The sequence below is a fragment of the Hyperoodon ampullatus genome, assembly GCF_949752795.1.
Source record: "Hyperoodon ampullatus genome assembly, chromosome: 1".
Classification (NCBI taxonomy): Eukaryota; Metazoa; Chordata; class Mammalia; order Artiodactyla; family Ziphiidae; genus Hyperoodon; species Hyperoodon ampullatus.
Window position 1 is genome coordinate 35,519,355 of NC_136914.1, and position 22,642 is coordinate 35,541,996.

At 39.8% G+C, this 22,642-nt stretch overlaps 1 protein-coding gene across 1 annotated transcript in view; it reads right to left on the reverse strand.

Annotated features, from left to right (window-relative positions):
• The window catches only part of KLHL2 (kelch like family member 2), a gene marked incomplete at both ends in the record, with an annotated part of 125,576 nt that extends 105,067 nt beyond the window's left edge, over nucleotides 1-20,509 (reverse strand). The window contains 2 exons of the mRNA XM_079718362.1: nucleotides 10,784-10,909; nucleotides 20,472-20,509. Coding sequence (XP_079574488.1) covers nucleotides 10,784-10,909; nucleotides 20,472-20,509 — 164 coding nt within the window. The remainder of the gene's footprint in view (nucleotides 1-10,783; nucleotides 10,910-20,471) is intronic.
• Between the last annotated feature and the right edge of the window lie 2,133 nt (nucleotides 20,510-22,642).

Here is a 22,642-nt window from a genome sequence, read left to right on the forward strand (position 1 = left end):
GTTTCACGAAACAAGAATTTACTTTCTACTGGAAGTGGGGGTGGCGGAGAGATTACATAGATAGCATCTGTCCACCTTTCCTCCTCAGGTGCCAGGCTGTGTGAGATCTGGAGGCACCTCCTGCCACATGGAGCAGAATCAGAATAACGGCTGAGGTTCTAGGCTGCTGAGATGAGCTTTAGCCAGAGTCCACAGAGCAAACACAAGCCACAGCCTTGGAACATGCCCAAAGGCATCTTTGGAGCAGCATCAGTGTTAGGATAAAGAAACAAGAGCAAGACAGAAAAAGAAGTTAGGCAAGAGGTCAGAAGCCAAGAAAGTTAAAACCTAGTGAGGAAGTACAGGATGAGCCAGATGCGGAGCTGCTGATCAGCTACTTCATCAGGTTCTGGCTGCTCAGGAAGAAGGGAGGTGGGGAATGAAAACAAGCTGTTTTAAAGGTGAAAGGCTTCCTGATCACTGACTTAAATCAGTTATATTTAACCAAACCTCCAAAACCCGATAGTGTCATTTACAGACAAGGGAGATGCAACCTAGCTAAAATGTCAATAATCTTGAAGAGCAACACAACTCCATAACAAGTGTCACCACCATCACCTTCTTCATCTGAAAACAATGATGGTTTGAATTTGAATTTCTGTGGCAGTGAAGCACAGGGAAAACCTAGCTGTTGGGCTTACTAAGACTCACCACCACAATTAGAGTCCTGAAAAACAGCACAGCCCCTTCAACAGATTTGCACCTGCTGAGATTTTCTAACAGGAAGCAGGAAAGGATGACAGTCAACTTGGAAACTCGTATGAAAACCTACTACAGTCAGTGATTTAGAAACTGCCTTAAACTAGAAAAGGATCCCAGAATAGAGAATCTCACATAGAATCAAGGGAACAGAATGACAGGGAAAAGTGACAAAACTGAGCCACAGGAAGATGTGGAGGGAAGCACATTACTGAGTATTTGTCGAGAAGGGAAGGTAACAACTCCAGATTTGAGGACTTCTAAGAATACTTGGTCACAGTTGAGAGGAGATGAAAAGAATAATTAGAAATAAAGTGAAAGAAGATATGAGTGACAGGGAAAAGGTGATGGGGAGGAGGCAAAATGGAGAGATGAGGATTTCAGAGAGGGGAAACAGAAATGGCAGGAGTGAGTTTCTGAACATGTGTGATAAAAGCTCGACTACATGTAGAAAATGGAGAATATGTACAAAGAAAACTTCCTTATTAAAAGTTACTTTTTAAAAAAACTTGGTGAAATAAAACATAAGCTAGATACTCTTAGCTATAATAATTTAAAAGAAAAACAGCCAAGGTGGCATCTTCCGATTTTCTGACTTAGGAGGGGATGCTGAACGCAAACCCTGAGGCAGCACAGCACCCCACACCGGGAAAGAGAAGACAAAACAGAAGCAAATTCATTCACTACCATCCATTCTTCACATCTTTGAAATGTTTAATGATTCTATCCATGCTCAACAAACACCACCTAATAAGAAGTCTATCACAAGTACTTAAGATACACTATAGAAGATTACCAGTTAAATTGAGACTGTTAGCTTCAAAATGTCTCTTAAACTTTCTTAAATAAACAAGTTTGCTTGATTTAGGGACCCTTCCCAACTGCTCTGTCCTTCAAGGAATGTTTTATATTCTACTTTAGTACAATATAAAAACAAAAGAAACTGACAATGTTTTACTACAGAAATATATATACATACATTAGTGATAAAAAAATTCACACCCTGTGTAATTTCCTAAATCTCTTTCAAAAACAGTAATATAAAGCTATGAAAAGGTAGTCTCACTTCAGTTTGTTGTTTAATTCACTTGCAACCTAAGCAACAAAGTACAAATAACCAAAGAAGAGCCACAAACTCAAAGTTTTCATAGATGCACAACAGATATAATCCTAGTAGTGATCTGGGTCCACAATGGCTAAAAGTCCTGGGGGAAAAATACAGTAAGCATTCCCTTAAGAGAGGGATTCAGGATCTTCTGTTTAAATTATCTTCTGGAATGTAAGAAATGCTATTGTAACTGAACGATTAAATGTTTATGGCTTCTGTGTGATATACAGGCAAACATTCAAACTGCTTCATAAGACTTATCCTTACTAAAAAGTTTCAACTCCTAAATGCAACTTAAGGATCAATATTAGCTTTCTTCTAAACAAATAATAGGTTGCCCTCCTCCCCCAGTAATACTCATTGGTACTTTTAAAACTCAAGTCCGGTCTTATCCCATATCCTAGAAAACAGACTTTTTTTTTTTAATTTACTTTAAACACAAAACATTAAATCTGACAGTTCCTTTTTGGTCATCTCAAAAAGCTCACGGTGTAATGTCCTCAAGCAAATGTGTGTCCGGGGCACAGCCTGCTTCTCTGTCTGCTCCACAGGCCCAATACATAGAGTAAGCACTCTGTAAAGGTCTATTCCTTTGATTTTGAAAATGTCAGTGTGTTAGTCCTTTGAAAAACTCCTCCTCCTGCCAAGCCATGCCTAGGAAATGTACAGAGCTGAATTCCCCACCAGAGATGTGTTGCTGTACAAGACTCACCTTTCACTACGCTGCCAGGCTGTTTCTCGACATCATTAGTCTTATGATGCTACACCCTTTCTCAAAAACCTTCACTGATTCCCACTGTCCTTGGAATTAAATCCCAATGAATCACACTGTTTAAGCCTGCCATAATTCTGACCTTTTCTACAGACTCCCCAGCATGAACTCTTCTTGATTCATTTTACCAAACAGGTTACATTTAGCCCGACCCTAGCTTGTGCAATTATCCAGACCAGGAACTGCCTTTCCTCTCCAGTCCTTTGTATGAATCCTACTGCATCCCTATCAGGCCCAACCGAAACCACCTCTGTGAATTTCTCACGTGAGAGTCCTTTTCAGGACCCACATTTTGCACACGATATTCCACCACCTCATCCTCTTCTCTACATCTCCTGCACAATCAGGTCACTCGAAAGGCAGGGGCCACATCAGACACTGGCTCTGGCTCCCACACAGCCTCTGGGTGTGCTAGCTGACTTCAGAGGAGAACCGGGTACTTATAAATACTTGCTGACTACACTGTTTAGAAGTGACCACAGGGTTTTTAAAACCAATAATTGCAAGTTATTCAAACTCATATTGGACTGAGGCATAGAGCTATATCTGGGCCTCCTGTCTAAAAGAAATGAAAAACTAGTTTAAAGAAAATGTAACATTCCATTTTTATAAATTTAAATTATAATTCTTAAGTTAAACTCAAGTTATAATTCTATAACTTGGGGCTTCCCTGGCAGCACAGTGGTTAAGAATCTGCGGGGACATGGGTTCAAGCCCTGGTATGGGAAGATCCCACATCCCGAGAAACAACTAAGCCCGTGCGCCACAACTACTGAGCCTGCGCTCTAAAGCCTGCAAGCCACAACTACTGAAGCCCATGGGCCACAACTATCGAAGCCTGCACGCCTAGAGCCCGTGCTCTGCAACAAGAGAAGCCACCGCAATGAGAAGCCCACTCACTGCAACGAAGAGTAGACCCCGCTCGCCACAACTAGAGAAAGCCCGTGTGCAGCAATGAAGACCCAACGCAGCCAAAAATAAATAAATCAATAAAATTTATATTAAAAAAATTCTATAACTTAAACTTTACAAAACTCCTGTCCTCCTATGCCCGTAACCATACCTTACACCAAGTATAATTGGAAGAAAAGTGACTTTTACCTCTAAAATTTCTCTTTCATTAGCCAAAGGTTAATAACAACACTCTCTAGGGTATAGCTGATATTCTACCTATTAGAGGTGACAGCCCAAGAGCAGAATGGAGAGAACAAGGAAGTTCTCCCTTCCCAGAAGTCAGGAAGCCACTCTCAGCTACCTATTTCTGGCAGCAGGAAGTTGATGCAAGGACAGGAAATGACAAAAGATTTTCAGCTATACAAGGAGTAGGTTTCTTCAGAGATTTTTTTGTTTGTTTTTGTTTTTTTAAGAATTACTGGGACTTGCCTGGTGGTGCAGTGATTAGGAATCCGCCTGCCAATGCAGGGGACACGGGTTCAATCCCTGGTCTGGGAAGATCCCACATGCCACGGAGCAACTGAGCCCATGTGCCACAACTACCGAGCTTGCGCTCTAGAACCCACAAGCCACAACTACGGAGCCCACACTCCTAGAGCCCGTGCTCCGCAACAAGAGAAGCCACTGCAAAGAGAAGCCCACGCACTGCAATAAAGAGTAGCCCCCACTAACCGCAACGAGAGAAAAGCCTGCACACAGCAACGAAGACCCAACACAGCCAAAAATAAATAAATAAATTTATTTTTTAAAAAACAGAATTACATAAAATTGGCAATAAGGGGTAAGAGTGCTGATGAGCCTCAAAGAGAGCTCATTTTTTAAAACACTAGCAGTCACTGACTTCATTAAAACAATCCTTGTTGTGGATGTGGCAGCCAAGACTCAGCTATTCAAAGGTCATTCTTCGTTCTGAAAATCAACATCAACTATTAGCCTGGTTACATGCTAGCTACTGAAATGGTGCAACACAAAGATCAAAAACATACTGTTCCACAGCCATACAGTTCACCCCCAAAATGGTACAAACAGCTGAATGACGGCTACAGCTAAGTAATCCCAGGATGAGACAAGGTGCACCACACGCAGGGAAGCAGGAAAAAACCTCACAGGCTAAAAGAACGTCAGAGCAGCAATGAACCTTAGACTGCATTCCATCCGCTCCCCTCCTTTTATAGTTAAGGCTCAAAAAAGTAAAACAACTGGCCCAAGGCCAAAGAGCTTGTCCGAAAACTCGGGTCATTCACCTCAGGAAGGAGAGCTAGGTGTGGCACTCCCTGTAGTTTAGTGACTGAGACCTTCGTCAACAGGGGCCCACTCACACATCAGTGGAAGGTCTGGCTACCAGACCCATGGGAGTGGGGGGAAAAGTAACATGAATAGGCCTATTAAAAGTCAGTCTTTCTAGATTTTTCAAAGAAAAAGAAAATGTCTCAAAATAACCAGACTATTTTTCTTACTTTTCCTTCAGTGTCACTTAATAACCATTGCATTTTACATTCTAATAACTACTTTTGCAACGAGATTAACTGAAACAGCATGGGCAGACCTGCTGGATTACCCCAGCTATATTTTCTCCCAAAAACTAAATGAAAACCTACTTACTGAAACTGATGTCAGAACAGCACTAGGAAACAAATCTAGTATCTATTATTTAGTTTAATTTTCTCTTACCTCTCTCTCTCCAATCCACTCTCCACCCAGCAGCCAGTGTGTTCTTTTCAAAATACAAATCTGATCTGATCATGTCACATCCCTGCTTAAAACTCTCCAATGGCTTCTCCCACGGCAACTACTGATAAAGACCAAAATGCAGAAGGCTCTAAGAATGCTGGCCCTCACCTACTCACTCAGTCTCCTCTCTTGCCATGACCCTCCAGCCATCTGCACTCCAGTTACCCCTCAGCTCCTCCAGGAGGCTAGCTCACTCCCACCACAAGACTTGGACACTGCCATTCCCTATGCCTGACTTCATTTCCTTACTTCTCTTTTCCTTTTGATCTCAGCACAATTATTCTTATCTTCTCAGCTTTCCCTGACCACTGTTATCTAACTTCATAGCCCTCCCTGTAGCAGTTACTGCCATTAAAATTTACAGTAAATTATTTGTGTGATTCTTCGATTAATGCCTGCTTCCTGCAGTCAATCATAAGCCCCAAGAGGGTAGCAGCCATGTCTGTTTTGGCTTACCATTGTATCTCCAGCACCCAGCAGATGAATATTTACTGAATCTTTAATTAAAGAAGAAACAAACAAATGATGGAACAAAAAAAAAAGGATGGGCTTTTAGGAAGATATAGCATAGAGAGATTAAAGGAAAGTTTAAGTCACTTCCTTCTTAGCCCAAGCTTTTAAATGTATGTACTTTCACAAAGGGAATGATGGGAAAATATATGTCTTTCACAAAATGCTAAGAAAATAAAACCAAGCCTGTTAATACACACATTAGTCTTTTAATTAAAAAAAAGCTACTCGGGGGCTTCCCTGGTGGCGCAGTGGTTGAAAGTCCGTCTGCCAATGCAGGGGACGCAGGTTCGTGCCCCGGTCTGGGAAGATCCCACATGCCGTGGAGCGGCTGGGCCTGTGAGCCATGGCTGCTGAGCCTGCGTGTCCAGAGCCTGTGCTCCGCAACGGGAGAGGCCACAACAGTGAGAGGCCCGCGTACCACAAAAAAAAAAAAAAAAAAAAAACCTACTCATTTTTCAATCAGCTTTCAAAGTCACTCTTTCATTGCAGTGACTCTTAACATATTTGAGAAGTACTTAGCAATGGGCAGGTCACTACTTCCCCAAATTACTAACACTACCACCACCACCACCACCAAAGAGAGATTTACATTTTTCTCTGTCTAAAAGTTTTCTTATATTTCATGCAAATGGAAATCACAAGAAAGCAGGAGTAGAAATACTCATATCAGACAAACCAGACTTTAAAACAAAGTCTATAACAAAAGACAAAGAAGGACATTATAAATAAAGAGATCAATACAAGAAGAGGATGTAACACTCATTAACATATATGCACCTAATACAGGAGCACCTAAATATATAAAGCAAATATTAACAGACATAAAGGGAGATGTTGACAATAATACAATAATAGGAGGGGACTTTAACACCCCACTGACATCAATGGACAGATCATCCAGACAAAAAATCAATAAGGAAACAGTTGTCTTAAATACCACATTGGACCAGTTGGACTTAAAAGATATCTACAAGACATTCCATCCAAAACAGCAGAATGTACTTTCTTTTCAAGTACACATGGAATGTTCTCCAGGATAGATCACATGCTAAGCCACAAGACAAGTCTCAACAAATTTGAGAAGACACAATTATATCAAGCATTTTTTCCAACCACAACAGTATGAAACAAGAAATCAAATACAAAAAGAAAAATGGGAAAAGCACAAACACATGGAGACTAAACATGCTACTAAAAAAACCAATGGGTCAATAAAGAAATCAAAGAGAAAATCAGAAAATACCTCAAGACAAATGAAAATGGAAACACAACTTTCCAAAATCTATGGAATGCAGCAAAAGCAGTTTTAAGAGGGAAGTTTATAGTGATACAGGCCTTCCTCAAGAAAAAAGAAAAATCTCAAACAACCTAATCTTCATCTAAAGAAATTTAAAAAAAGAAGAACTAACAAAGCCCAAAGTCATCAGAAGGGAGGAAATAATAAAGATCAAAGAGAAAATAAGTAAAACAGAGACTAAACAAACAAAAAAGAAAGCAAACAAAAAACAATGAAACCAAGAGCTTTTTTAAAAGATAAACAAAATTGATAAAACTTTCAGCCAGGCTCACCAGCAAGAAGAGAGGACTCAAATAAAATAAAAACTGAAAGAGGAGAAATAACAACCTATACCACAGAGATACAAAAAAGTCATAAGAGAATACTACAAACAGTTTTATGCTAACAAATTAGACAACCTAGTAGAAAAGGACAAATTTCCAGGAACATACAAACTGACAAGACTGAATCAAGAAGAATCAGACAATTTGAACAGACCAATCACTAGTAATGAAATTAAATCTGTAATAAAAAAAACCTCTCAGCAAACAAAAGTCCAGGACAGGATGGCTTCACAGGGTAGTTCTACCAAACATATAAAGAAGAACTAATACCTATCTTTCTCAAACTATTCCAAAAAATTAGAGGATTGAACACTCCCAAATTCATTCTACAAGGCCACCATTAATTACCCTGATACCAAAACCAGAAAAAGATATTACAAAAAAAGAAAATTACAGGCCAATATATCTGATGAATACAGATGCAAAAATCCTCAACAAAATATTACGAAGCCGAATTCAACAATATATAAATAGGATCTTATACCACGATCAAGTGGAATTTATTTCAGGGATGCAAGGATGGTCCAACACCCATAAATCAATGTGATATACCACACTAACAAAAGGAAGGATAAAAATCACATGATCACCTCAATAGATGCAAAAAAAGTATTCAACAAATTCAACATCCATTCATGATAAAAACTCTCACCAAAGTGGGTACAGAGGAAACATATCTCAACATAATTAAGGCCATTTATGATAAACCGTTAGCCAACATAATACTCAACGATTAAAGCTGAAAGCTTTTCTTCTAAAATCAGGAACAAGACAAGGATGCTCACTCTTCCCACTTCTATTTAACATAGTATTGGAAGTCCTAGCCAGAGCAATCAGAAAAGAAAGAGAAATAAAAGGAATCTAAATTGGAAGGGAAGAAGTAAAACTGTTACTACTTGCAGATAACATGATACTATATATAGAAAACCCTAACAGTCTCCACCAATAAAATATTAAACTAACAAATGAATTTAGTAAATTTGCAGGAGACAAAATTAATATATGGAAGTCTGTTGTTTTTCTATATACTAATAATGAATTATCAGAAAAAGTAAGAAAACAATCTCATTCAAAATCACACCAAAAAAAAATAAAATACTTAAGAATAAACTTAACCAAGGAGGTGAAAGACCTACACTCTGAAAATATAAAATATTGACGAAGGAAAAGAAGATGATACAAAGAAATGAAAAGATATCCCATGTACATAGATAAGAAGAATTAATATTGTTAAAATGTCCACACTACCCAAAGCAATCTATAAATTTAATGCAATCCTTATCAAAATACCCATGACATTTTTCACAGAACTAGAACAAATAATCCTAAAATTTATATGGAACCACAAAAGACCCTGCACAGCCAAAGCAGTCTTGAGAAAAAAAGAACAAAGCTGGAGGTATCACACTCCCTGACTAAAAAGTACCATAATCAAGGCAGCATGGTATTGGCACAAAAACAGAAACATAGATCAGTGGAACAGAATAAAGAATTGCCCATCTATGGTCAATTAATGTACAACAAAGGAGGCAGGAATATACAATGGAGACAAGACTGTCTCTTCAACAAGTTGTGCTGGGAAAACTGAACAGCTACATGTAAAGAATGAAAGTAGAACATTTTCTCAAACCATATACAAAAATAAACTCAAAATGGATTAAAGACCTAAACAGAGACCCGAAACCATAAAGAACCTAGAAAAAAACATAGGCAGAACACTCTTTGACACAAATCGTAGCAATATTTTTTTGTCTCCTAAGGCAAAACAAACAAAAGCAAAAATAAACAAATGGGATCTAATTATACTTAAAAGCTTTTGCACAGCAAAGGAAATCATTGACAAAATGATAAGACAACCTACTAAATGGGAGAAAATATTTGCATATGATATGTCTGATAAGCTGTTAATATCCAAAATACACAAACAGTTCATACAATTCAGTATCAAAAACACAATCTGATTAAAAAATAGGCAGAGGACCTGAATAGACATTTTCCAAAGAAGACATAGAAATGGCCAGACACATGAAAAGATGCTCAACATCTGCAATTTTCATAGAAAAGCAAATCAAAACCACAATGAGATATCACCTCACACCTGTCAGAATGGCTATCATCAAAAAATCTACAAATAACCAATGTTGACAAAGATGTGGAGAAAAGGAAACACTCTTACACTGTTGGTGGGAATATAATTTGGTACAGCCACTACAGAAAACACTATGGAGGTTTCTCAAAAAACTGAAAATAGAACTACCAGCAATTCTAATCCTGGGTATACATCTGAAGAAAGTGAAAACACTAATTCGAAAAGATACACGCATCTGAATGTACAGAGCAGCATTATTTACAATAGCCAAGATGTAGAAGCAACCTAAGTGTCCATCAACAGTTGAATGAATAAAGAAGATGTGGTATATATATACACAATGGAATACTACTCAGCCATAAAAAAGAATGAGATTCTGCCATTGGCAACAACATGGATGGACCTAGAGGGTATTATGCTAAATGAAATAAGTCAGAGAAAGAAAAATATTCTATGTTATAACTCATATGTGGAATCTAAAAAAGAAAACAAACTAGTGAATATAGCAAAACAGAAACAGACTCACAAGTGGTTACCAGTGGGGAGAAGAACGGGAGAGGCAGGATGGGGTAGTGGATTTGACTGAGAGGTACAAACTACTATGTATAAAATGGATAGGCCACAAGGATATATACGCATTATTTTGTGGTGACTTTAAGTGGAGTATAATCTATAAAAATGTTGAGTCTCTACGTTGTACACCTGAAACTAATATGATGTTATAAATTAACTATTCAATAAAAAGAATTTTAATAAAAGTTTTCATATGCTTTGCGATAAGTTAGAAACCCTAGACCAGCCAGTCCAATAGAAATATAATGCAAGTCAGAATTCTCTAGTAATCCCATTTAAAAATAAAAACAAGTGAAATTAATTTAACAGAATTAAGTAAAATTCTATTTAACCCAAAATATCCAATATTAGAATAATCGATATCATTTCAAAGTGTATTATTTTTAAAACTTATTAATAAATATTTTACTTTTTTTTTGGTAGCTAGTCTTGAAAATCCATTATGTATTTTCCACTTACAGAGCACCTCAATTCAGACTAGCCACATGTGGCTAGTGGCTACCATAGTGGACAGAGCAGCCTTATACCATTCACACTTCTGAAAAGTTTTTTGCTCTCTTCCTTCCTTTAAAAAACTTGCAGAAAAACCTTTAAATGTTCTCTTGTGTCAAACAAAGCAAAAATGAGGGGTGGGGAATATATTCACTTTATAGTGAAAAATAAAGGCATGTTAACGTAATAATACCTTCTTAATTCATTCATGACTTTAAAAGCTTTCTTCATATGCCAAGGATTCACTGTCACCGGGCAGTGTTTTTCGGTATTATCATCTTTTGAATCGAGAGGCTTCTGATGACCCTGCTTTGTGCATCTGTACATAAAAGAAAATAACAAAACACAGAAAAAGATCTTATTAAAGATAGTTTAGTTCAGACTTACCAGGCTACAAGGTATACAATGAATGCCCTTCTCCCCTACTCATTTAGAGGAAGTCTCACGGCATTTTTCCACCCAAGACTAAAACACAATTCAGAACACTTTCTGATGGTCACTGTGGTTTTAACAAGAAAGTAGATAATTACCTCCCTGGTTTCAAAGATCTCTCAAAGATGGGCACAGAAAATTCAGTAAACATGGTTTAGCAGATACCTTCAAAAGAAATGCTGAGAAATGATTTTCTGTTAGAAATTAACCTGCTTTTACATTCTGCAGTGGGCCTATTTACAAACCAAGACAGGAACTCGGTTGTATTTTACACACACTTCAGAAATTTAGAATCTGATTTGAATTTTGTTTTCTACCTGCAAGTTTATTTACTCCATGTACTTTGGACCTACTTTAACTGTTCACTGAGTATTAACTTTAAGGCAGACACTGTACTAAATTTTCTTTCATTGTTTGTTTAATCCTCACAACAACTCTGTGAGCTAATTACTATTATTATCCCCATGTAACAGATAAAGAGATTGAGGCAGAAAACAATCTGGGTAAATGGTAGAGCTCATAAGAGTGCAGCTAGTCTGACCCTCAAGGCCGTTCTTTTCACTAATGTTCAATACCATTTCCTACATTAAGCAATGGATAGTTAATATCATATTTAAATGTGTAATTTTTAAGAGTACAAAGCTATGTTAGTATTGCTGTATAAATTATTCTTTCGAAATCTGGGAGCGAAAAAATTAACAAATGAAATCAGGGTGCCATTGTGGGGAGGGTTAACTGCATATGGACGGACAAAAGGAACTTTTTGAGGAGATGGTTGCACAACTCTAGAAACTTACTACGATCACAATTATAATGGGTGTATTTTATGGTATGTAAATTATACCTTAATAAAGCTATTAAAGTTTAATAAATTAGGATACCAAATTAAGCCTAAAAAAATCATACTTGTATATACATCACACAAAGAACAAAAGGCAAACATCATTATTTATTGCACCATTTCTTTTCACACCTCTTCCTCTCCTGACCCATTTCTGAAAGGATAATTCATTCTTTAAATATTATTTTATTAATTCAGCAAATAATTTGAGTGCCAACTATGTACCAAGCACTATTCTAGGCACAAGGAATACATCAATAAACAAAATAAAAATCCCTGTCCTCAGGGAGCTTGGAGTCGGGGGGCGGGCGGGGGTGGGGGGCATCGACAATACACACAACAGACCAGTAGAGTAAGTGGCACGTTAGAAATTAAGAACTACGGAAAAAAGAAAGAGAGCCGGGTGAAGCAAGTGAGGAGTATGGGGGTGATGGTGATGGAGTGATGGAACTTGCAGTATTAAACAGGGTGAACAGGGCAGGCCAAATTGAGAACTGAGATTAGAATGAGGACCAGGAGGTGGGAGAAGGCCCCGACAGAAGGAATAACTAGAGCAAAGGCCAGTATGCACCTCGTGTGTTCCAGGACATGAGAGCAGGGCTGGAGAGGGGAGTACAGATCATGTAGGACACTAGCTTTTACCCTGAGTGAGCTAATTACTATTATTATCCCCATATAAAAGATAAAGAGATTGAGGCAGAAAATAATTTGGGTACACTAGCTTTTACCCTGAGTGAAATGGCAAGGTACTGCAGAACAGTGACACAACCCAACTTATGTTTTCAAAGGATCATTTTGGCTGCTGGTTGAGAATAGTCTCTATGGGTCAAAGATGAAAAGAGGGAAGCTACTGAGAAGGGTAATGCAGGAGGAGATGACAGTGGCTCAGAACAGCGTAGCAGCAGTGGAGGCAGGAGCAGTGATGAGAAGTGCCTGAGTTCTGGATATATTTTAAAGGAGTGCTAATAAGATCTGTTGACAGAAGGCACGTGCCATGTCAGTGAAGTCTGAATAACTCCAAGTTTTTTGGCCTGAGTAGCTAGAAGCATTGACTTTCCATTAATTGAATGGAGGAGGCTGCAGATAGAACCAGTCTGGAAGTTGGAAGATCAAGGGCTCAATTTTTACACATGTTGGTTTTAAGATATCAGACTTCCAAGTGAAGATGTTCTCAAATTGGCAGATGATTACAGGAGTCTAGAGTTTGAGAGAAAAAAATCTAGCTGGAGACAGAAATGTGGTACATGAAGCCATGAAACTTGGGTACTTGAACATTAAGGTAACCCAGCATTAACCACAGAAGTTATCCTTGCTTGTTCCCCCTCCCCCAGAATCAACACTTATTGAGGGATACCTGATCCTTTGAGGGCTCACCCACTAGAAGTGGACATCAGAGCTGCTACCCCACCAACTGAGTTTCTAAAGGGACCTTACAAACGAGTTAGTGCCACTGCTGCCTCCAGTGGGTGAGTCCACAGCTGGAGTGGAAGGGAGTATAGGATGGTGCACTCTACTTGTGACTGCGTGCGCACGCACACACGCATAGAGGGGTGAGTTACACCCGGCCTAAGAAAAAGCGCTAGAAGCCAAGAAAGAAAGAACATCCAGATCTGGCAGAGGGAAGTGGGGACACACTCTTTAGTATAAGATGTATTCTCATAATGCCATTTCCACCACCTTTTCATTAAGAAAACAGTAGGAAAAGGGGAAATTATGTAGATATATGCAACCTACACAAACTCTCTGACCATGTAACACCAAATATCCACATATGTAGCAAGTCAATGATATTTATATCTGCTTTAAATTTAATTACTTAAGTTTACAACAGAGGGAAAATATAATATCGAGGACTGGCAAAACTATCATAGAAGGCCTTTCAATGCTCAGAATGGAAACAAAAGCAACTCTGCCCTACAAAGAATATCACTAAGGGTCAAGAGTGTTTATATTTGCTTAAGAAATTGGGAATTAAAACTTCCTGCATTAAAGAATTAACTTTAAGACAGATACCATACAACAACCAATGTTTATATTGCTGCTTTCTTTCTTAAAGCTAAATATTTTTAGCTCCCACTTCTCTAATACTCCAGAAACTCTGCAAAGAAAAGATTCCATTCGAAGGCTTAAAGGAACAAATAAGAAATAACACCACATTCTTTTTTTTTTTCCTCTCCCGTTACGGAGCACAGGCTCCGGACGCGCAGGGTCAGCGGCCATGGCTCACGGGCCCAGCCGCTCCGCAGCATGTGGGATCTTCCCAGACTGGGGCACGAACCCGCGTCCCCTGCATTGGCAGGCGGACTTTCAACCACTGCGCCACCAGGGAAGCCCAACACTGCATTCTTTTAAGGGTTGTCTGTACTGAGAGCCCCTTACAAATGCAGCACCCTGCCACAGGTCTACATTTTCAACACTAAAGTCCTTTCCACAATTTTCTATTTCCTATATGGTTTTGTGTCAGATGGTCTCTCGTTCAGAAGCAGGACTGAGTAACAGAAAATGATACATCATATCTAAAATTGCAGATGTGGAAGATGAACATCCACTAGAAAGCAACCAAGTGGGAGGGAAAGGTTTACCTTTTAAGTTACACCATTAAGTACAGTTACACCTCCCTGCTTCCCTTGTGAAGCGAAGGGCTAGCCTTTTCCAGAAAAGCTCCTCACTATGAGAACCATATTCTTTAAACTATCTGGAGGAGATACTTTTTCAAGGTTCTTTCATTTTTAAGTCTTTCCCCCAACTCTACATCCCATAAACCAGTGTTAAAACTACCCAACAGCCTGTTGTTACAACACGTATTCTACAATAATTGAGAGTTCAAGGGTTTGGATCCCAGAACACTGCTAACAGATAATCCGACAGGCTTCCTTCCACGACTGACTCTTCTACAAATTCCCAGCTGTAGATAAGGTTGGCTTCTCAGACCGGGTAACTTTCTGACTCTGCCTAAGAACACACTACTGCCAATAACTGAATTCTCAAGAGAGGAGGCAAAGACTCTAATAAGGGCTGTCTCCTTCCAACAGTCAAGATTCCATAACCAACCAAAGGTTTAAACCTCCTGCAAAAATTCTGAGAACATCTTAGAAATAACATACAGTTTCTTTAGATGCATATTATTTGCTCTGGAATAGTGATTTCCGATGGACAGAACAACCACATGACCCAAGCAATTTTTCTGAACTACCCATAACCATCCCTCTTCATGTGAAGATTCAGGCAAGCCCTTTTTACAGGTCTAGGCATACCAGAATGACAGCATCTCCAGGAGTAGGGGGGAAAGACAGCTGTGTATGATTTTTTTAAAAAGAGGATGATGTAATATGCCCCACCACCCACTTACCTCCCACCACAGGACAATCATCTCAGATCGAGAACGAACACTTTAGGAAATAGGTTGTTTATGTTTTCAAGGTTTTCTGGTGGAAATAATGCTGTAAGTCATGTGAATGATGCAGCTGAAAAATTTAACAGGGGACCAGACATTTTCACATTCAGGACAAATACTCAGCCCCTGGGTGGCCACCATCTCTACTCTCCCCTTTGCCTGTTCACCTCAAAAGCTGCAAGACTCCCCTGCTTGCAATGAGTCACCCACCATTACTTATAAATTTCTGCCAAGTTCACGTCAGCAGCTGATGTTTTCAAAGTCACCATCCATGCTATACTGCTATGAAGTTCTCCATTACTTTATATCTCTTCTATTTTCTCTGCTGTCTTCTGAGCTAAACTTGCATTTGGAAGCTGATTATCATGAGAACATTGCTCCCATAACAAGTCCAGGATATAAAAAGTAGAGATTCAACCATAACTCATACTTTAATACTTGTTGTGCCACTCTACAGTTTCCTAACAAAATACACTCACATTCTTCACCTCACCCAAATAACCACCGTATTACTTAGAGTTGTAAAAGTGGGAGGCTTTCTCCACTGGAAACATTTTGCTTTGTGGTAGAGTTGTGCTTTCAGTTTTTGCAATTAGCTACATGCAAAAAGACCTGCTCTGCAAATTTTTTTCAAGTGCTTGGAACTTACACTTTTATTAGGTACAGACCCAGCAGACTAACTGTAATCAATGAACATATGGTCATATTACCAAATATGACCTAATATGACATATTAGAACTGAATGTGAAGCATCTTGTGAGATAAAAAAACTCCTCTCCAGTCACAGAACACCGTACAGACAACATCATAACAATGCCACTGAATACATTAGTATAGTACAAGTATTGCTAAAAGTTATGTTTCCAATTTCCCAGAGCTGGAAAGGAAAAGTCTAGAAAAGCTGGCCATGCTCAATTTTACTAAAACGGCTTAGCACTTAAAGCTGAGTGCTGAACCTTCCGGAGGATGGAGGGGGGCCTTCGCCCTGTCCTCCCCCAGGACCAGGACGTGGCCTTCGAGAGAAACACCGGCAGGTGGAGGTAGCTGGGACTCTGAGGTGCAGAGGTGACGAAGCTCTCTGATGCTAGAACAACAGAGCTGTAAAATGCTCTGCTTCAGTTCCTCTCACCTACGTGACAGAGGACAACCTGGCACTTTTTGTCCCTGATAGTGACTACTACCAGGAAAGCGACCAGGGTAAAAGCATGTCTTATGCAAGATCAGTCTTATTTTAAAGGATATGTTATAAACAATTAACACAGCATTGTCAGAGTGGGATATCTGTGAAGTGCTAAAATAGAGAGGAGAAGGTTGACGATCCATTTCAAACATTTCCATGTCTTCTATCACTCTCATTTCTGACCTTTCTTTTGCCACTTTTCCTATTACCATCACTTGGCTGGTAAGGGGGCAGCACCTTGACTTGACATATTCAGTTGACTGGGCTACATTTTCCCGCATTTAATGAAAAGGCACTGGAAGAGGAGCAAAATCAGCTGGAAGACATGAGCTGCAATCCTAGCCTGTAGATACTAACCAAGTGACCTTGGATTAGTCCCCTAGCCTCTCTGGGCTTCAGACTGTGTACTTATAAAATAAGGTTTTTGTTATTCCACAGATCTGTCTAATAGGAAATGTAATATGAAAGTCAAAGATAGTGACACCTCACCTACTTGCCTCAGGAGCTATATAAGCACTAAACACTATGTGAATGTAAACACAGTTAAGAAGAAAAATGTTGGGGTTAGGAGCTAAACTGAACACAGAGATACATTTTTATGGATTTTCTCGGCCTTCTTCATTTTTAATTGCAACACTAAATTAAAAGTTATTGGCAATACTCCAGACCACCACCACTGTTAATAAATCAAGTAGGTAAGCACTGCCTAGCCCACTGCTGCCCTATACTAAGCAGGGTGAGGGATTAGGATGCTGAACACAGAAACCTTCTCCAGTTACCAGCCAAGTGAGGAGGCACTTCAGAAACCACCAGGGAATGGCACGAAGTCCACACACAAGTGCAAGATGATGCGCTACCAATTATAAATAGTACAGGAATTGCAAAGAGGAGCTAGAATGAGTTGATGTATGCAGGGAAGACTTTGTGAAGGGGATGGGGCTCCACTGGGCCTTGGAGGAATTCTAAGTTGTTTTAACCGAGGACAGGATAGGAAAAGGCTGGAGACTCCTGGCTTGTGATAAGGTATAATTTACCTTGGGAGGCTAAGGCACATAATGATTTTGAACATATAAGGCCAAAACGATGGAGGGCTGAGACTTCCTGGCTGAGATATCTGGTTTTGTTAAGTGTCTGACTTGACTCGATGTTGTGGGGGGGGCGGGTGTCAAAACAATAGGTGGACTGAAAGGTGATGAGAGAATACCTAAGAGTTGAACAGGAGAAATAATCCAGGTATCAAGGGATGAAAACTTGAGTATCATCAGAGTATCAGCAATCAGAATGGACACTTGAAATCAACACTGTACAGTTCCTGGGAGCTGATGAAATGTGGAGAATGACGAAAGAAAGAGAAATCAAAGACCATTCCAAGGCTTTGTGTATCCAGGACCAGAAGAATGATTATTCCACTAAGTGGAGATGTTACAAAGGGAAGTCAGTTTGAGAACAAACATTATGAAAACTCAGTTTTAGACATGTTGAATCTGATGTATAAGCTAAGGGTAGATGTTCCGTGAGAAGCTCAAAATTCAAAACTGAGGTACAGATCTAGAGCCCAGGTTTAAGATACAGATGGAGCCACAACTTAGTGATTAATAGTCGATTGAAAAGAAGAACTGGCCAAGGTCTGCATCTGGAAGAAACAGCTACTGCCAATGAACAGAAGCCATGTAAGCCAAAAAAGCGATCAACAGAGAGAGATTAGAGTCCCAGTTTCTCCTCTACTTGATAAGCTTGGGAATGTAACTTAACCTCTGAAAATTAGTAATAATAAGAGACCTACACTTCATAAGGTAGGTTGTTGACAAGATTAAATGAGATAAAGTACTAAAATATAAATAAAGTAAATCGCCTTTAACAACCTAAAAACTAGAGCAGGAAACCAAGAAAAAGTAGTGTCATGGCAAGCAAGGGCCTGTTTTTCAAGGCAGGATCAGTGAAAAGAACTGGTCAAAAAATACTTTAGCAAATGCCCATAGCCTGAAATTCGAGACAGAAAAGCACACAACACAAAGTACACAGACCCACCCACTACAGTAACTGTATCATGTATTTGTTTACTGTCAGTTTCAACCATGAGGAGAAGGACTTTGTTTTGTTTTCTGAGATATTCCCGAAGCCTGGTCACCGAAGGCACCCAATAAATATGAATAAAAAACCTGAACTCCCTCATTATAAACAGTAAATACATCTGGAATTTGGTAGAATTCTATAGAAGAGCATCTGAAAGGCAATTTCCATTCTCTGTATCACCTCGAAAGGACTTTCCACCTGATCTTAAGAAAGAATTTCACTTGCTTTCATAAACACTCTTTGTGCAGTTCCGTAACAACCACAGCTGAGTAGATGTACAATCACCCTCACAAAAGCACACTTACTAATATTTACTGATGCCTACTATGTGCATAAGAAAATGTAAATTAGAAACAAGAGGTTTAGGACTATTTGGTGGGAGGGGGAGGAGTGATTTCCCAGAATCAGAGACTACTACATAAATGCTACCTATTTTCAGAATCCACTTCTCAAGTTCCCAAATGCACCTCAAAATTTTCCTCATATATGACACTTCAACACATGTTGATGCACACGTCTTCTTTCAACATCACCATGTGGGCCATTATCATTCCTGAATATTTTAAACGTCTTTGTCTGTCATTAAGGAGATTGGCCTATGATCTGAGAGATGCCCAATTTACACTTAGGACTAGTTAAACAAAAACAAGAATACATTCCAAAGGGTTGTAAAAGGCAAACAAATGAATACTGGGGTAACCCATGCCAAGGTTCCAAATTCATAGTAATTAAATCTTAGAATTAGAATGAACATTAAAGGTCATCTGGTCCAGTGGATCGCAAACATCAGGTTTCAATGAACTTTTTATTGATCTGTGACAATGAGGACAATGTAGCAAGTTTTCATAAAATTAAATGTATTCAATTTGAGAACTATCCTTTGGCCTGAGATTATGTACTTCTCTGTATTTGGGGAGGGGCACTAAAATGTCCTTTCTTTTACAAAAAGATGATGATAGTTGATAATTTTATCTTTTTTTTTTTAACTTGGCAAAACAAAAAACTTAGCAATTCTATGTTGGACTTCAGTTTTTTTTAAATTTTACAGTCAGTGAAATCCAAAACTATGAGAATCTCTGCTCTAATCCAACTAATTTTCTGCTGCCTAAATCCCTTAGAAACACAGTCAACAAGATGTTTGTCTGCCTATGCTGAACATCTCTAACGCTCAAGAGCTTCCAGTGATGTGGAATGCACTGAAAAAAAGACATGGCTGTATATCTGAGGCATGTTTGGAAAGCAAAAAAGCAAGGCCTACAGGGAGAAAGCCAACTTGTGAAAGAGGGCCAGTAGGAAAATGAAGGCCAAGAAAACTTTTCAGTGAGGTCAAAGGGATGCACTCTGTCCTATACTCACAGTCTTCCTTCAACGTAGTAATTATGAAAATCCTTTACAAAAATAACTGTAAAAGCTAGAATGTATAAAACATTCCTGAGGTCAGGTCTGATCAGTTTACAATTCCTTTCACACATCTCAGTTTATTGCCTGAGACAACTCCTTTGCTAACCTACATATAATTTTAGTTGAACACTTTTCAGGTTCAATCAGGCAAATAAATGTTCCATGGTCTTAATATCACCCAGATCCGAAAATGCAGGAGAATCTAAAAGCCACATACACTCAAGGATGCAAAAAATAATAGAGATATAAAGCCCATGACAATCAACATGAGAATGAAAAAGGATGAGAAGAATGTGAAGGCAAGGAGTAAAAAGAGCAGAAGAAATTTTAAAAACCTAATCTCAACAAGCCCATCTGAAGGAACTAGGGAGCCTGGACTAGTAGTCACCTGCATCCCTCCAAGACAATGTCTAACAGGCTGAAAGGGAGCAAGGTGGGATTTGAAAATGATGCAAAACTGGCTGTTAAAAGAGAAGGGCAAGCAAAAGTATCACACTCAGTGCCAGGGAGAGACTAGCATGCAAACATTTTCAGAAGGAATGAATAAACAGACATTTATGCAAAGAGGATCTGAGTCCCTGCTTCCAACCACATCATCCAAGGCACTTTAAGTCCACCTCAAACAACTTTCTTTGCCTTTAAGCTCAAGCTAAAAATCTAACCTTATGAAAAGCTGAGCCCGCCCAATAACTTGCACTGGCCTCTGACCTAGCTAAGCTTTAGCACAGCGAGGCCTGACAGAGCTCCTTCCCTAAGAACTGCCATTTCTCAAATCCAGCACCCATGATTCAGTGTGGAAGGAAAAAAAATTATTGGGAGTAGAAGCAAATAGGTCAAGGGGTGGGAAGAAAAACTATTCTGATGCACAGAAAGGTAAAAAAACACTATAGTTCTGGAATTAGGGCTACTCCTAGATAGACCAAATGAAAATAAAACCTATTTGTATTTACCATTAAATGAACAGAAACAAAAGTCTCACCAACTTCAGCCACCCATGGCTGAACAGAGTTTTTTGGGTTTTGGTTTTCTTTAACTATTCTTTCATCCCTGTTGGCATTCAGGCTTTCCATTACATCTCAGCCTCTCATTGTTCCAGCACTACTGATGAAGCCTCAAGAGCAAAGAACTGTGCTGAACACCAAAATTCTGATCAGTTGATGACTTAGATTCAGTTTATCAATATTTGCATGCACACATTTATTTCATTTTAATTATCTCTATTTAAATGATTTTTAATATCTCTCCTCCCTCCCTCCAGAGCCTGCTTTTCCACACCCTTTTCTCACCTGCATTCTAAGGTCCCCCTTTTCTTTCCTTTAGCTCCCTTTGCTCCAGAAGCAAAACAGGGACTGCAGAGAACTGACATATAGGGGGCAGGTTTACGACAAATATCATCCTATGTGGGATACCCTCTATACTATGTGTTGTCTATACACAAGTAGCATTTCCTGCCTTGCGTGCCTCTGAGCCTGGGCAGAACTCATGTGCTGATGCTGTGCTCACACATGATGCTAACAATCCACCATCATGTTTCCTAGAGCTTCAGGAGCCTTCCCAAACCTGCTGAAGAACATGACCAGGTGACAAAGTCTTCAAAGCGACAGCCATCACCAAGCAACTGAGCTCTTATTCCTACCCGCCCAGGAGGGTCAATTCAAGAGTCGTAGGTACTCCCTTAGATTTCCATGACCTGTTCCACTCAAGCTAAAATTTCTGTAAGGCACTTTTAAAAAGTGCCAGAATCCTATGAGCGCTCCTAAAAAGACTCAACATCAAAAAAATCTTCAGCCCAAGCCAAATATTTATATTTTGGCTGGTATTCTGCCAAATAGCCACAAGAGGCTGGTGTGATACAACTGCCCTGGAGTGAAGCTGGCCAAATCTAAGTGAAAAACAATAATGCTCCAAGAATGAGCTGTCATGAAAAGGTACACGGTTCTTAGAATGAGATTTTTTGGAGGTTTGAAAAGTCAGATGCAAAGGGCTCTTGTTACTTCATAAAGGTTAAACTAAGGAAAGCAAATCAAAATTGAAATGTTCAAAATTCCTGGGGATTTATAGTCCACTTTTAACAAAATGCTAAAAAAAAATCTTGTATTGAATAATGCAATATCTTCAATGTCTCCCACATAATTGTTCAGCTTATTTCTGGAAGCGATTTTGTCGCAGGTGGTCCTGACTGTACTTGGGTACCAAGGAAATAGACACCTGTGCCTGACAGGTCGTACACTAATTCGCCCAGGGTGCCAAAGAAACAGAAGATGCTGTGATTTCTGGATATGATTTTCTGCAGTGCCAGGTAAAAGAGGTCACATGCCCTGTACAGCCGCGGCTCGGCTCGTTCCGAGTGATGTGCAAGCTCCTCGGACAGAATTTTGCTAGGAATTCGGAGAAGCAGGCAAGCTGAGAGGAATTCCTCTCGGCACCGGCGTCTGTACTTTGCAGCTTCCTTTTCCGACGGCCTCGCGCGCATCCTGTCTCCATCCCGCGGACGCCCAGCCCTCCCGAGACTCCCGCTCACCGGCGGAGGAACCTCCCCGCACACCGCGCGGTGATGCCCCGCCCGCCAGCCAGGCTGGGTTCCGCCCGCCGCCCGGCCCGCCGCCGGCCCTGCCCGGCCGCAGCGGCCCCGCCCGCCGCCCGTCAGCTCACTCACGCGGGAGGCCGCGGCGGCATCTCCATGGCGGCTCCTCTCAGGCTTCAGCTCGCGGGCGCGCGCCGCCGCCAGCA